The 15,238-nt window shown below is 36.6% G+C and overlaps 1 protein-coding gene across 5 annotated transcripts in view; it reads left to right on the top strand.

The window, feature by feature from the left end:
• The window catches only part of LOC145986515 (ATP-dependent translocase ABCB1-like), a 98,982-nt gene that overhangs the window by 60,736 nt on the left and 23,008 nt on the right, over nt 1–15,238 (top strand). For all 5 annotated transcript variants that reach the window (XM_083120617.1, XM_083120619.1, XM_083120618.1 and 2 more), the window contains 6 exons: nt 1,770–1,962; nt 3,886–4,034; nt 7,727–7,879; nt 8,216–8,320; nt 10,333–10,494; nt 11,479–11,682. In XM_083120617.1, the coding sequence (XP_082976743.1) occupies nt 1,770–1,962; nt 3,886–4,034; nt 7,727–7,879; nt 8,216–8,320; nt 10,333–10,494; nt 11,479–11,682 (966 nt within the window). The remainder of the gene's footprint in view (nt 1–1,769; nt 1,963–3,885; nt 4,035–7,726; nt 7,880–8,215; nt 8,321–10,332; nt 10,495–11,478; nt 11,683–15,238) is intronic.

The following is a 15,238-nucleotide window of genomic DNA, read 5'->3' as shown; positions in this document are numbered from 1 at the left end:
GTTGCCCCACTCACCCTATTCTCCAGATTTGGCCCCCAGTGATTTCTATTTGTTCAAACATTTGAAGAATGACATTCGTGGACAAAATATTTATGATGATTCTGAGGTGATAAGGGCTGTGGACTCATGGTTGGAGGACAAGTCGGAAGATTTTTTTTTTGCAAGGTATCCAGGCGTTGGAGCACCGATGGGAAAAGTGCATTGGAGTTGCAGGGGAGTATGTTGAAAATAATAAAAAAATTGAAACCCTATTGCCGCTCTTTCTATGTTAGGGTCAGAGCAACCTGATGGCCCCTCGTAAGAAGCAATTTTCTTCTGGGTATTTATTTACTCAGCATGCATCCTTACATCCCTGCAGAAAGTACGTATCCTTCAAGGTTAACAATGGCAAGAAAACAACTTGCAAACAGAACAAATATGTCAATCAATATTTCATCAAAAGTTGACAGGAATGTGTGAATGCAGATGGGAGTGTGAGCTCTCAAAATATTACATAAAGAAAAATGTCTTTGCTTGCCTGTAACAGCTGTAAATTAGGAGAAAAAATGTTCAATTAAGTCTCTTTAGATTTCATATTGTTCTCCTGTATTATTGTTGGTTCTTTAATCTTTATTTTCTCAATATAGTGTTTTGTATTGTGCATTATTCTTAGTTTATACCTTTTATGCTAATGGTGATGATTGAGTGGTGCTTGAGGAGTGATATTTCCTTTGGTCCTAGCTGGGGAGATGCTTCTGTGGTTTAACATGGTGTCAATGAGGCAGGTGGCAGGATGCTTTGCATAAATGTTTTCAGCCCTCCCCCCTTCCCTCTCCCATTTTGAGTACACATTATGAGGATGAGCGTGAAGAAGACACACAAGCAAAGGAACAACCATTCCCAGGCCAGGACTCAAACTTGGAACTTCTAGTGATGAGATGTGTGAGTTGACCACTGATGATCACCTCACCTCCAAGAATACCAGGTTCAAATTGGATCATTCCATGTCAAATCTTCCAGGACATGTCACCAACCCTCTCCAATTTTGATGAAAATTGGTACACGTATAGAAATTTTTACGCTGATTCCAAAAATTCAATTTTATTGAGATTGGTGAAAGGGCTGAAGTTACGAGCTTTTCAAAATCTCCATATACGCCACTTCAAAGAGCATGCATGCATTAGGTTATAAATGATTGTGTCTTCCCTCAGGTTTGTCTCAGAACCTTCCAAGATTTTCATGTTTTGTTGAGAATGGTGTAATCTTTCATTTAAATAAGATTTCGGATGAATGCATCAATAACCATGTATTTTCATGCATAATTTTTTGTATTAAATTGAATAGAAAAAACAAATAAGTAACTTCAACAGCTTCAATTTCAATGTGGAATCCTCATGAAAGGTTCCATAATGTACCAAATTTCATCAAAATAGGAGTAGTTGGATGAAATTTTTACAAAATTCTGTATGATTTGGCATGGGATGACCCAATCCTAGCCTTGACGTGGGTGTTCCTTTGTGAATGTGCTTTCACCACTTTAATCATTATTTCATCCTCATTGTCTCAATTACCCAAATGTAGCATAACCCTAAATCTAAAGATAAAGATTAAAAAAATAAAACACTCAACATGTCTTTCAGTTTTATTTTATCCTTTCTGAAATTCATGTTTTGTTTAAATGCCATCTTTAGTAATTTTTAATGTATGAGATGTAATATTTTTTTGTTGGTGGAAGATTAGTAGGAATGTAAATTTTAATCTTTATATGTTCATGTTTGAAATACTTGCAGGCTCGTCAAGGAAGAACAACTATCATTGTTGCACACAGACTTTCCACAATTAGAGCAGCAAATAAGATAGTCGTCATTTCGAATGGCAGAGTGGCAGAAATTGGAACCCATGATGACTTAATGGCAGTCAAAGGCCACTATTTCAATTTGGTCACAACTCAAGTTGAGCACAAAGCAGCTTGTGAAACTGGAGGTTATATATTTATTTGTTTACAATATTTCTTAAATTAACCAGTATCAATTTATTACATGTTATTGCATAAGCTCACATTGTTAACATCAAAAATGTAATGAAGTATCACAACTGCCCTTAACTGATTCTGGATCATTTTAACTATTTATATTAGTTGGGAATATTTCTAAATTTTGTTATATGTATAAGTATTCCATTGAGGGGTTGCATATACACTTTTTAGTAGTCAGTCCTCATTGTTACCATCTTTCCCTGCCTTTGACTTTTTTTTTCTTCAGAAATACTAGCCAGAGGGGGAGATATAATTCCCAACCTTCCTTGGGCATGCCACTGTGTGCAGCACCTCACTGTTCCTTTGTAATCAAGGGGCCCATGGTAGTCCCTGGTGGAGGCACATTTCACAGTGCTTTGAATCTACCTGATACTGTAGGTCCAGTCCCAGTTAGTCTTTCTGTACATCAAGTGGACAAACTGTAATCTAATAAAGTTTTACTTTAAAGTGTGTATGATATAAAATATACAAATATCCACTTTTTCTGTAGAATAGGATACTTGTAAAGGTAAAGTGAATAAGGCACATGAGGGTCCATTGGCTGGGCCATAGATTCTTGATCTCCCTCACAGAGTAGGTGATTTTTCCAGAAGCACATCTAGCAGTTGCTGCAGAGGATGGAGGAAATCTGCATCATACTCGATCCTCTAAATCCAACCACAGTGGTTCAATTATGTTGAGATCTGGTGATTGGCTTACCAGGAAAGGTGTTGAAAGTTCATCTTCATGTTCCGTAAACCAAGACTGAATGAACTTCTCTGGCAGTGTGAATAGGCACATTATCATCTTGAAAGATTGCATCCTTGTTGAGGAACAACAACTGTGCCGTGGAATGCACCTGGTTGCCTAGAAATGTCCACATAGTTACTGGTAGTAATTTTACCTTGCAGAGGAATGATGGAGCCAACATAATACCAGGAGATCCACCTCCATATCTGACAGTAGGATGCAGGCAGTCCAGAAAGTATGCCTTTAGGCATTCGCTACACATGCCCCATTGTTAGAAGCAAAGAGAAAGATGACACATCTTGCATTTTTAAAGTCACTACAGGTTCAGGTTTTGTGCTCATGGCACCACTTTTTCGTGCACTGGCTTTGGTGACGGTAATCATAGGAATGGCATCCCTACCCTTAATGTTGAGGTTATGAATCTTCTCATCATGTTTTTTTTTTTTTTTTTTTTTTGTTGTTGAAACAGCATCTGCTAAATGTTCATGTCACCTTTGCAACTGTAGTACTGCAGTTCTTTGTTGATTGATTGAGTTGCTGTTTTTACTCCACTTTATGCACAGAAAGGCTAATTGGGACTGGACTTAGTTTAAATGGGATCTGAACCACTATGTGCCTCCATCGGGTATCGAACCTGGAACCCATGCAGTTCTTTGTGGCAATCCTCTTTAATGCTCAGTGATCCCTGTTACGTAGGGTTGGCTTTTGTCCACTGATTTCTCTTTGCTCATGTTATCTTGCCACGATTTATGTATGCCGCCATAGCCTTCGACCCTGTCCTCCTCGCTACACCAAATAAAGTGGCAATCTTTGTTACTGATGTACAAGCTAAATATGCTTCAACAATCTGGCCTCTTTGGAAATCCGATAGGTCTCCCATTTTATAACTTATAGCTTGGAACCGTTGCACACAAAAGTTAATTCTGCACTGATTCAGGCACTACATGCAATGGGCAAACATGATGAAACAAATGCCCATCACAATGTAGAATGGTTTAGTGCTGCCAACTCAGAACGAATTAACCTTCCCTTCTCAGTGTGTTTTCATTAATCTGTCCATCCCCTGTACATATTTATAGTATTTTTTTCATATAAATTTCTTATAAATTGTTCTGAAAGCTTTGTTTTATTCATTTATTTAGTTGACTGTGAAAATACGACGGGCTCCCTGTTTCAAAGGAGGCGCAGTAGTGGGAGTGAAGACAATGTCAGTATAAAAAGTACAGATTGCTTGATACCAGAAGTAAAAGTACGAAGAGGAAAAGGAGTTTTCAAAAAGGATAAGATCGAGGTATGGTTGGTCATATATCAATAAAAGTGCATTTGACAACAGGAATTAAAGAGAAAATACTAAGGAAATACACAAGGAAAATTAAAGTGTACTCTCTTCAAGAAATACATTTCTAACTACAGTGGTTCCTTAGTTATGTATTTTTTGGATGACTGTAGCTGTAGAACTTTTAAGCTGAAGGTGTAAAATCCAGTAGAATTATAACTATTAAAGTAATAGGTTTTTTACAATGAAATATTGTTTGTTACACAGAGGAAACTTTAAAACTAATGTTTGATGTGGTTTGGTTCACTCTCTTTGCAATCTTTGTTTGAATCCGAGATTGCGTTCTGATGGTTCTCATCTGGAATGTTGTGAATCACATCACATAGTCTTAAACGTTTTGTACCATTTCTGGATACTTTTCTCTACTGGAGCTGTAGGCTATTTATATACACTGAACTTTTTCCTGCATCAACACCATCTTGGAATCGCATGATCACCTGCACACATGTCATTCAGCAGTGTGGGCAGAACAAAATTTTAAATTTTCCTCTGTGTAATAAAAACAATATTTCATTGCAATAAACCTATTGCGAGGGTTGTTCAAGGAAAAAGTTTCCTTTTTTTTTTTTTTTTTTTTTTTTTTTTTTTTTTTTTTTTTTTTTTTTCGGAGAAAGTACGAGCCTGATAAATGAAATGAAACTAGCAATGTGTTCTTTCGTCTTTCCTCTACATTTACACACAATGCAATGTTCGTGTGGGCTACCACGACTGCACGGCACATGATTAGCGTGAGTCATGCAGTGAGAAACTGTGCCCTGCCTTAAGGAGTAGCCAGTAGAGGTCTGCACGGGCTCGGGCCAGGCCCTCGGGCCTAGGCCCGGCCCGGCCCGCGGGCCGGACTCGGGCCATAAATAACCAGAACTTCTCGGGCTCGGGTCGGGCCCGGGCCTCGTGGCTATTTTGTTAGCGAATATTGTCATCGAAAAATAATTTTTAATTATTGAAATTATGGTTTACTTCGAGAATGAGAATAGGAGCACGAAGTACAACAGTGCCCATTTTTTTTTCAAATGCTGAATTGGAAAGTAATTTTAATTATGTTTTCGGGCTCGGGCCGGGCTCATGTTTACTTATTATCGGACTCGGGTCGGGTTCGGGTTTCATTTCCTCGGGCCGGGCCGGACTCGGGCCTTACAATTTAGGCCCGTGCAGACCTCTAGTAGCCAGTCATGGTGGAACAACGTGTTTTGGTGGTGTGGAGTAAAGAAGAGATTCATTCTGTGATCCGGTATGAGTGGGCAAATGGTCTTGCTTCTATCAACATCCACAGGAAGCTGGTTGTTGTTTATGGAGACTGTAATGTCAGTGCAAATGGTGCAAAGGTGGTGCAAATCGTTTTCTGAAGGACAAACAAGCATATTTGATGAAGATCAGCCCGATGGCCCATGTGTAGTCAGTGACGCAACATTGGTTGACAAAGTGAATGGCCAACTGTCGAATCAAGGTTCCTGAAACAGCCGCTGATTTGAACATTTCTGTCGGGACTGCACACAAAATCAACCACGAAAAATTGGGATATGTGAAAGTTTCATCGCGTTGGGTCCCACGACAACTCACTGCAGAACATCTCACGAACCATATGACATGGTGCCTGGATTCTCTGACCCGGTACCACAATGAAGGAAACAACTTTCTCTGCCGTATTGTGACTCAGGATGAGAGCTTCGTTCATCACTACACTCCAGAATTCAAATGGACGTCGATGGAATGGAAGCAGCCATGAAAAGTGTTCTTCGTTTCCTGGACCCCGAATTCTTTACAGATGGCTTTCAAAAACTTGTGCAATGATGGGACAAATGCTTGTGCCACCTTGGAAATTATGTTGAAAAGTGAGAAAGGACCATGCTACTTGGTGCAACTTGATTTTTGTATGTAACTTAAGAAATATTTTTTTTGCAACATAGGAAAACTTTTTCCTTGAACTTTAAAGATATAGCTTTTTAGAATCCTGCAGGACTTTTTAAAACATGCTGTATAATGTTGCTTTATTGGAACAAGGAATGAATGCTACATATATAATGCATGAGAATGAAGAATCAGTGTCCCACTGTGTGTAGTATGTTTTGGCTACATATATTAATTAAATATTAGGGATAGGGATGGGACCGATTAATCAGTACTCTATCGGTATCGGCCGATATAGACATATCGGTTTATCGGTAAAATTACCGATAATTTTACCGATCTGATATATCGATAAATATCTGATAATTTAGTGCAAAATTCTGCCATTTTGTTGTATTTTTTATGGATATTCTCCATGCCGTACTTTCAAAAAAGTAAATATCTAAATATGTAACTTCTTTTGCACTGCAGTCACCTGGAAACACACATTTATCAAGGAGATCACTGAACATTTCAGGTTCCTCAAGGACCATTTCTAATTTTATATCGGATCGGTAGAATATCGGTTATCAGTATTGGTAAATTTTATATCGGTACTTTATCGGTATTGGTCAAAATTTCATATCGGCCCATCCCTATTAAATTTGAACTAAATGTCAGATCGATGTCTTACTAGATCAAAATATATCATTTTCATACTCATCCCTAATAGTAGCAACTTTCTGTTTATAAACATTTAATTCCTGGGTGTTTATCTCAACCTGTTGCAGTGCTGTGGGGTCTTATTTCTTGGAATGTTAAAAGAAGCATTTGTAATAACCAGTATGCAGGGCTTCGTTGCAAAGCAGCTGAATTCCAAATAATAATAATCAGGTAGATATTCAATAAGTATGTATGACTGAAAAATCTTCATGGTAAAGTAAATTTTGTGCTGGTAAATTTCTCAATATCAAACCAAGATATTGAACATGACCAAGAATTTCAGATTGCAAGTCTCACTCTCATCTCAGTCTCACTCTCATCTCAATTTTACAGAGGCTGGTCTCATCTTTATTTTACAGAGGCTGGTCTCATCTTTATTTTACAGAGGCTGGTGTCATCTCGAATTTACAGAGGCCTATCTCATTTTTATTTTACAGAGGCTGGTCTCATCTTTATTTTACAGTGGCTGGTCTCTTTCTCATCTTACATTTTTAACAAGGCCATGTCAGATTTGTACCATTCCTAGAAAATACTTTAAACTTTTTTTTTTTTTTATCATATGTGCCCTCTGTGGCATGTTGAAAGCAATGCTTTCCTAAGCTGAAAACATTATTTTAAAAACACAGATTTTTCAATCAAATTCATTTTTTTTTCATTAATTTGAATGCAATATTGTTGTCAATCTCTCCTGCTTTGCTGTTGTATCAGAACATGAAATGAAAAACAATTGTTTAACTATTGCACTGTGTGGCATTTGAATACAAAGCTTTTGTTTTTAAAAATTATTTATTCTGTTGCACTGTTAAAAGAAATGGACCTTGAGATTGAAAAAGTTATCTGGGACAAATACAAACAAATACTATAACATTCTGCTTTGATGTAAGAGTAATTTAATTCTTGCGCAGTGAGGTTTTTGTCCTTATGTTACTCATGTTTAGGGTATCCATATGGTAAAATATGTGATTGTGTTTATCAAGGGGTCTGCTATTCTATTTGTTACCTAGGCCTTATTACAATGTTATCAATTCATTAATGCAAGAAAACGACATGTACCAAAGGCTGCAGCTTGTAAAAATTGTGTACCATTTTACTACTTATAGGATGAAGATGGTAGAACAACAAAGGTTCCACTAACAAGAATTTTCAAGGAGAATTCAGAAGATTGGCCATGCTTGTTGGTTGGATGCTTAGCAAGTATTTTGATGGGAAGCACAATCCCAGTTTATGCTGTGATATTTGGCCAGTTTATGGGAGTAAGTATAAATTCATTGCACAAAGCATGTGTTTTTTCAGGACATGTAGTGTAATTCTTTTCGACCATGGTGTCCTGAAGTTTGTTTCTTAATATGAGTCAGAACACATGATATAGATTCAGCCTACAGCTACATATATGTATATGGTTAAGTACATAGTTAAGTACATAAAAAGTTAATTGAAGAGCTATATATGTACTAGATGAAATATTAGAATTACAATTTTTGCAAGATTTTTTTTGGGGGGGGCTTCTTTAATTAAACTTTATACACCTATAAGTTAATTATTAACAAATGTGTTAATATATTTATCTGATTGAACTTTTTTTTACACAGGTGATGGCGAATGAAACTGATGAAGAGGCTCAGAGACAGGCGAACTTCTATGCTTTAATGTATGTGGGACTCGCATTGGCTGCATGTGTAGCAAGTTTCTTGCAGGTAAATAATAATATGCAATTCAATACCATTAATCTAGGTTTCTATCAGTACTTGATCTCAATTTTCAGTAGTAAAATATTTACAATAGAAGTATATTTTCCATATTGATATCTAAATATTTAATTAATATTTTTCTATGTTCTTCATGTATTAATATTATGAGATTTAAATGTGGTAATTTATTAATACAAAGATTTCTGCCTCGCCAAATGGTTAGTGCTTCACCTTTGGTGCAGGTGTTCCCGGGTTCGATTCCTCGTGGAGCCCCCAAATTTTTGCTATTGACCCAGCAACAAGAGGACAGCTGGGGAGTGACTTTAAAAGATGTAGTAGCTTGCTCCAGTCTCAAAAGACAGAAAACAGCAGCAATGAGACTTGATTTGCTGACCATTCTTCACCCAATAAAAAAGCCACTTGACAGGCCTTGCCCCTTAGAGGGCTGTTTCAGCATGGAATTTACTTTGGTTTAATTTATTAATATAAATGCATAGTGTACTTATGTATCTGTCTAATGGTTTATTTCATTCATTCAACGTACATTACATTGACAGCTCTATCTGATTAATTAATGAAAGAATTCAACAGCACTTATCTGATGCAAAAAAAAAAAAAACACCTCACTATTGGTCTAGCAAAAACATCAGATATAACAACCACCAAATGAAGAAAGTGTCCACCAAGTATGTAGCACACACAATAAACAAAAGCAAGGAAGCATGTGCCATTGTGCATTTCTCCCATGAACTAATCATTGAACGAGCCCAAAACATTCTGCTACTTGAGCAATTAATCCAAGCAGTGATAAACCACATGGCAAACAATGCAGCAACAGCAACACATTTACCAGCCAGGGCTTTCCCAATGACATAGTGATAATGTCATCCGTCGCCTTTGTTATCAAGAGTTTCTTTACATTGACCGGTGTTGGCCATCTATTTCATACCTAGTGGTTTCTAATAGACAGCTGAGTCAGGAACCACCAAACACCTTGCACTCCTTACAAGCTAACATGCACCTTCAACCTATCAGGGCTCACACAATGACACTTCACAGGGATAGTTTCATGTACAATTGATTTACAAGGCCCTCTCCTTCTCCCCATATGCAAGGTTCCAGTACAGATCTGGTACATAACGCTCTATTTTGCTCTTTTCAATGAAATGCACTTTTAAGGACTGTTTTGTTCTGCAAGCACACTATTTATCATAGTGCTAACCTGGTCCGCTGTTTGTCACACAGAAGTTGCTTCTTAAAGCATGCAAAAGAATATTTGCCCAAGTGGATGGAGGTGGGCCAGTTTTCATAAATGTATAAATATCCAGTTCAGACTAGTACCAGAGGTAGTCCTCTCTTTTCTTAAGTAGTGCAAGTTTAGTGCTACGAGCACACTATTTATTATAGGGTTAACCTGCTCCCACTGTATATCAGACAGGAGCCCCTAAAAAATGGTGATCATAAGCAAAACTTGCGACTCAGCTTTTTGTGACTGTACTGTGAACTCAACTCGACAACCTCATCTCAACCAACCTCCATTAACCTCCGGTTATAGTCGAAACCAGATATTTATACATTTATGAAAACTGGCCCACCCCCACCACTTGGGCGAAGGCTTGTTTTGTGTGATTTAAGAAGAAAGCCATTGGTGGAAAACTAACTTCAGAATTCCTGGCTACGAAGCAAGAAGCAACCTTGGCAAGAGCATTTACAGACATCTAAATTTTATACATAGATATTTCAATTTCGCAGCTGTGTGTATTAAAATTCACACAGCACTATACACAGGTTGAATAACAGGTAACATAATAGTTTGGATCCCACTTTAAACTGCAGATGCAGTCTCGAAACCCACCAAGCTACTAACTACAAGTTCCGATGCAGATGGTGACAGTGGTCAGCGAAATTAGCCATATAGTATTAACCATTACATGGATACGTAAGTACATTTTGCGTTCATATTAAATCATCATTTATTTGTTCCACGCCTTCTTTATTTTCTTTTTCTCTTCATATAGTCCTACATGTTCACAATATCTGGTGAAAACTTGACTTTCAAACTTCGAAAGAAGGCATTTGGTACAATGCTACAACAAGATATGAGTTGGTTCGATGATGATGATCATGCTACTGGCTCTTTGTGTGCTGTGTTATCAAGTGATGCATCAAAAGTCCAAGGTGTAAGTGTACCATAGTTTTTCTCTTAGAGTTTATTTGGTGTCACTTTAGTCGTAGATGTAGAACAGAGATCACCACACCAGGTACTGGCAGTATAATGTAGGCAGTTCTTTCAAACCAAGAGATTATATCTAAAGAATACAGTTGTACCCTGGAAATGATATATTGGAGGTTCCTTTGAACACTATTGGTTATATAAAAAAATTATATCAGTGCCATATTGGTAAAAAATTCATCAGTATATCCCTGTTCTTCAAACTATTCGTACTTTGTATATTGAGACTATGGAGTTGTGGAGTATCTAATAATAAAAGAATTAGTGAAACCTAGGGATCAGACAGATTAATCAGTACTCTTATCAGTATAGGCCAATATAGGCATATCGGTGTATCAGTTAAATTACCGATTATTTTACTGATGTGATATATCTATAAATATCTTATAATTTAGTGCCAAATTGTGCTAATTCATTATAATTTTTATGGATAATCTCCATGCCCTACTTTTTGAAAAAGTAAATACCTAAGCAAGCAACTTCTTTTACACTGAACACTTCGAAACAAATTTATTAAGGAAGTCAATGATCCATTCAGGTTCTTCAAGGACCATTTGGAATTTTATATCAGATCGGTAGAATATCGGTTATTGGTATTGGTAAATTTTATATTGTTACTTTATCAGTATCGGCCATCTCCGGGCTTGTAGCTATATTAATTTATAATGAGGAAACATAAATTAAAGAAAGCATGTTGTTTCTTTGCAACCAGGAAAATCATGTGCATTATTTGGAAATTTTGTATACATATGTACTCTCTTTTACTAAAAAATCAAAGAAGGAGAAAGGAAACACTCACCGGACAGTGAAAAATTCAAAATTTTCACTAACTTAGTAGCATCATCGGTACTTAAGTGTATAGCAGAGGTATCCTGCTTGCTATACTAAATGTTGGGCATATATGTTGCTTCATGTTTCTTTGTCTTTTCAGTTAACTGGAAGTCGAGTAGGAAGTGCATTGAATATGTTTTCAACTATGTTTTTGTCAATCCTTCTTGGAATGTATTTTAGTTGGAAACTGACATTTATTATGTTACCGTTTGCACCCGTGTTGATTGGATCAACTTACTTCCAAGCCAGAATCATAGAAGAACAGTCAAACGTAGAGAGAGAAGGCCTTTTGGAATCGAATAAGGTTGGTAACACCAGTCAGTAGTTGTGCAAAGTGTAAAAACTTTGCCTGGTTTGGGAAACAGGCCTTGAAATTGCGTTAACAATTTTTTGTTTTATTGCTACATAATTGTCAATGCGTCAAGGTTAGGTACTGCATGATATTGCAAGATTGCTGCTACTATTAGTTAGGGCTGAGCTAATACTGATGCCGATAAGTATCAGTTAGAAATCATCTACCAATACCAGCCAATACTTTTCCGGCATATTGGTCTTTCATGGGGTCTGCAAAAATGCTGCGTGACATTTTCAGAGAGAGAGTAATAATCTTGGAAATTATGCAAATTCTTGTTATTTTGCACAAATTTTGCATGGAAGACTGTTTTGTTTTATTACATAACGTCTATGTTAATATTCTGATATAAATATAATTCTTTAATATTCAAAAGCAAATTTGTGGTAAATTCATGCATATAATTGGATAAGAATATTTTATTTGATATGTTAGAATGGTGTTTGCTTTTTTAGTAAAAATACCTATATTTTTGGATCATTGATCAGGCCTCCTTGATTTCGCAGTGGTTGTGTCGTCGCCTTGTAATCAAGAGGTCCCAGGTTCGATACCAGATGGAAGCACATAGTGGTTCGGATCTCACTCTAAACTATAGGTCCAGTCTCAATTAGCCTTACTGTGTATAAAGTGGACTTAAAATGCATATTTAATCAATCAATTAATAATGATCAATATTTTGAACACATATTTGTTATTAGAATTTTCAAGTATCGGTATCAGTGGGATTTAGTAAAAGTATTGGTATCGATATCAGTATCAGTTAGATGTGGTATCGACTCAGCCCTACTATTACTACTACTCCTTCTGGAGCCAGGACCTGTAGAGCGCTTTTTCATTAGGTGACATTCTCAGTGTCACATTGCTACTGTTTTCTTGCTTTCAAAACTGGAGCTTCCTACTTCTTTTCAAGCCACTTCAAATTTATAGTCCAGTCAATACAGGTTTCATGTTGGGAATAATTCCGTAAAAGCTGAATTTTGGTCAGTTGTTAGAAAATCATAAAAGTCCCCACCCCTCCCTGCAATGTTTCTCCCCAAGTGTCCCACGCAAACATCAATTTTGCAGCCTCTCTGTTATTGACTTATATCTCTGTAACCAATGGTCGGAGGCAGGTAATCTTTTTTTAGTCTTAATCCTAATTACATGGGCTATAAAGAAGATTCTGTTTAATTTTTCGATAATGTTTGTGATTTTGCCGTAATTTAAAAAGTAATCTTTAAAAAGTTAATTTTTCTAGCACTTTCTAATGTTTTTGGCTTGTAACTTTGGAACAAATTACATGACAAGAAATTGTTTCGATTAAAAGTTTGTAGCCTAATTTATAAGCTTTAAAACGATATTAGGTTTAATGTATTTTAATGAGATACACCATAAATGTGTCTCCAAATGTAGGATAGTACCAAAAACGTGTGTCGTTAAGTCCAGCGGTCAAGTCCAGAATCATTTTTTTTTTTTTTTTTTTTTTCATAAAAGCAAGAGACTTAGTAGAATTAATTGTTATTCCACTTAAGACGTGTTCAGTCAAGTAGCCAATCACGTTCTGCATGCTGATGGCCGCCATCTTGAAAAGAGTCCACCATATTAGATATTTTTTATTTGATATATCTCAGGAACGGTGGCACCTGTTAACTTCCATTTTTGTTGGGTTTTTTTTCAGAAATGTTCCAAATAGTGTAAACTTTCATAATATATCAATAAACCTATTTTTTAAGAATAAAAATAGTAGTTTTGTAGGAAAACTTATAGTATTTTATGTGAATAGCTCCTAGTTGAAAGTTTTAATAATTCTCGAACCAAACAGTAGTATTTTATTTCTGTAACATTACGAAATGTTTGTTAGAAGATATTAATCGAACTGAACCCGTAAGATACTATTTTTTATATTTATAAATTTACCCTAAATACATTTTTAAGAGAAATGCAATTTATGTACAACCTAATTTGATTTCTGAAAATAGGAGTGAAAGAGAAACACATATTGATTGTAATTGATGATACAAAAATAGTTAAATTTAGTTAGAAAATATTTTCTTCTGAATTTTCCCTCCTTTCGTTTCCCTTCTTTGATCCAGTCTGAAAATCGTATCCTTCACATTCGCAAGATTTTCCATTCAGCCCTTGGAACGTCCAGTGTACTGTTTACTTGCATACTAGTGTCAGGGATTGAGGTATCCAAGGACCACTCTCACTCTGTACTCCTCCATCAGAAATCAGCAGAGCTGGGTTGTTTACAAGGGCACTTACATGAGCAAAGATAACAACTATATCGCTATAAGTAATGTTGCCTGTAGTATTATATGGATGTGAAACTTGGTCCATTACATTAAAGGAGGAACATAAATTAAGAGTATTCAAAAACAAAATGCTTAGATAAATATTTGGACCTAAAAGGGATGAGGAGACAGATGTGTGGAGAAGGTTACATTATTTAGAGCTGCATAAATTGTATTCATGTCCAAATATTATTAGAATAATTAAATCAAGAATACTTAGATGGGTAGGTCATGTGGCACGGATGGGAGAGGAAAGAAGCATTTATAGGATTCTTGTTGGAAAACCTTATGGTAAGAGAAATTAGGAAAGCCAAGACGAAGATGGAGAGATAACGTTGAGATGGACCTAAAAGAGAACCGTAAGGATGGAAAAGATTGAATTGATCTTGCCCAGGATTAGGACAGACGGAAGGCTAGAGAGTGAGTGAGTTACTTGAGCTCAGAACCTTTCAGCCTTCAAGATCGCAAGAGTTAGGAACTTGGAAGTAAAGGAACCAGCTGGTGTCGACATGTTATGAACTGCATTAGCACAGAGTTGGTAGCAATCACACTGTGCAACATAGTTTGAATTTCACTTCAAACTTCAACTCATCCCTGTGATGTAACAGCACTGCTACTTTTGTTTCTTGATGACTAAATAAGTTGCAATAATGTGACATGGGTTTCACGTCACTCAATTAAACCTTTTAAAACCAGGACAATTCCAATTATTGCATGCAACCAACCAATATTCAAAATATCGAATTGGATTCAGTGGCTCTGTGCTGGCCATGTATACCTTGTCAATTGTAACACAGAACATGACTCAAGATATCTCAATTTTGATTACTGGTGCAAGCAAGGAACTAAAAAAGCCCAAAACTCTCAGTGTGATAGCTTAAATGAGACGTTGTTCACCTGGCAAAGAATCATCATGAAATAAACCCCTCGTTATACATCAAATCTCTGTGCAATCTGCAGTGGGTTTTTCACTCTCAAGACCACTACAACCAAGCACGAGGTACTATACTCTGTCCCAGGAATCCATGGAGCAAGGGAACGAAAGTAAGTCTCTGCACAAGTAGTAACTGGTGAAGGCTCGACCAGTGAAAGCGTGGTTATAATTTGAACAACTCTAGGCTTTCCTTCTGTAAGTGTTCCGGTTTTATCTATCATTAGTATGTTTAGGGAGGAAAAGGGACTGCAGTTACCAGCTGTTTGCATCAGCGTGTACTACTTTGCTCGGCCCACTCGCT

Source organism: Lepisma saccharinum, chromosome 4 (genome assembly GCF_977018435.1).
Source record: "Lepisma saccharinum chromosome 4, izLepSacc3.1, whole genome shotgun sequence".
Lineage (NCBI taxonomy): Eukaryota > Metazoa > Arthropoda > Insecta > Zygentoma > Lepismatidae > Lepisma > Lepisma saccharinum.
Note: the sequence above shows the minus strand (reverse complement) of the source record. Positions and strands in the feature narration are given on the sequence as shown.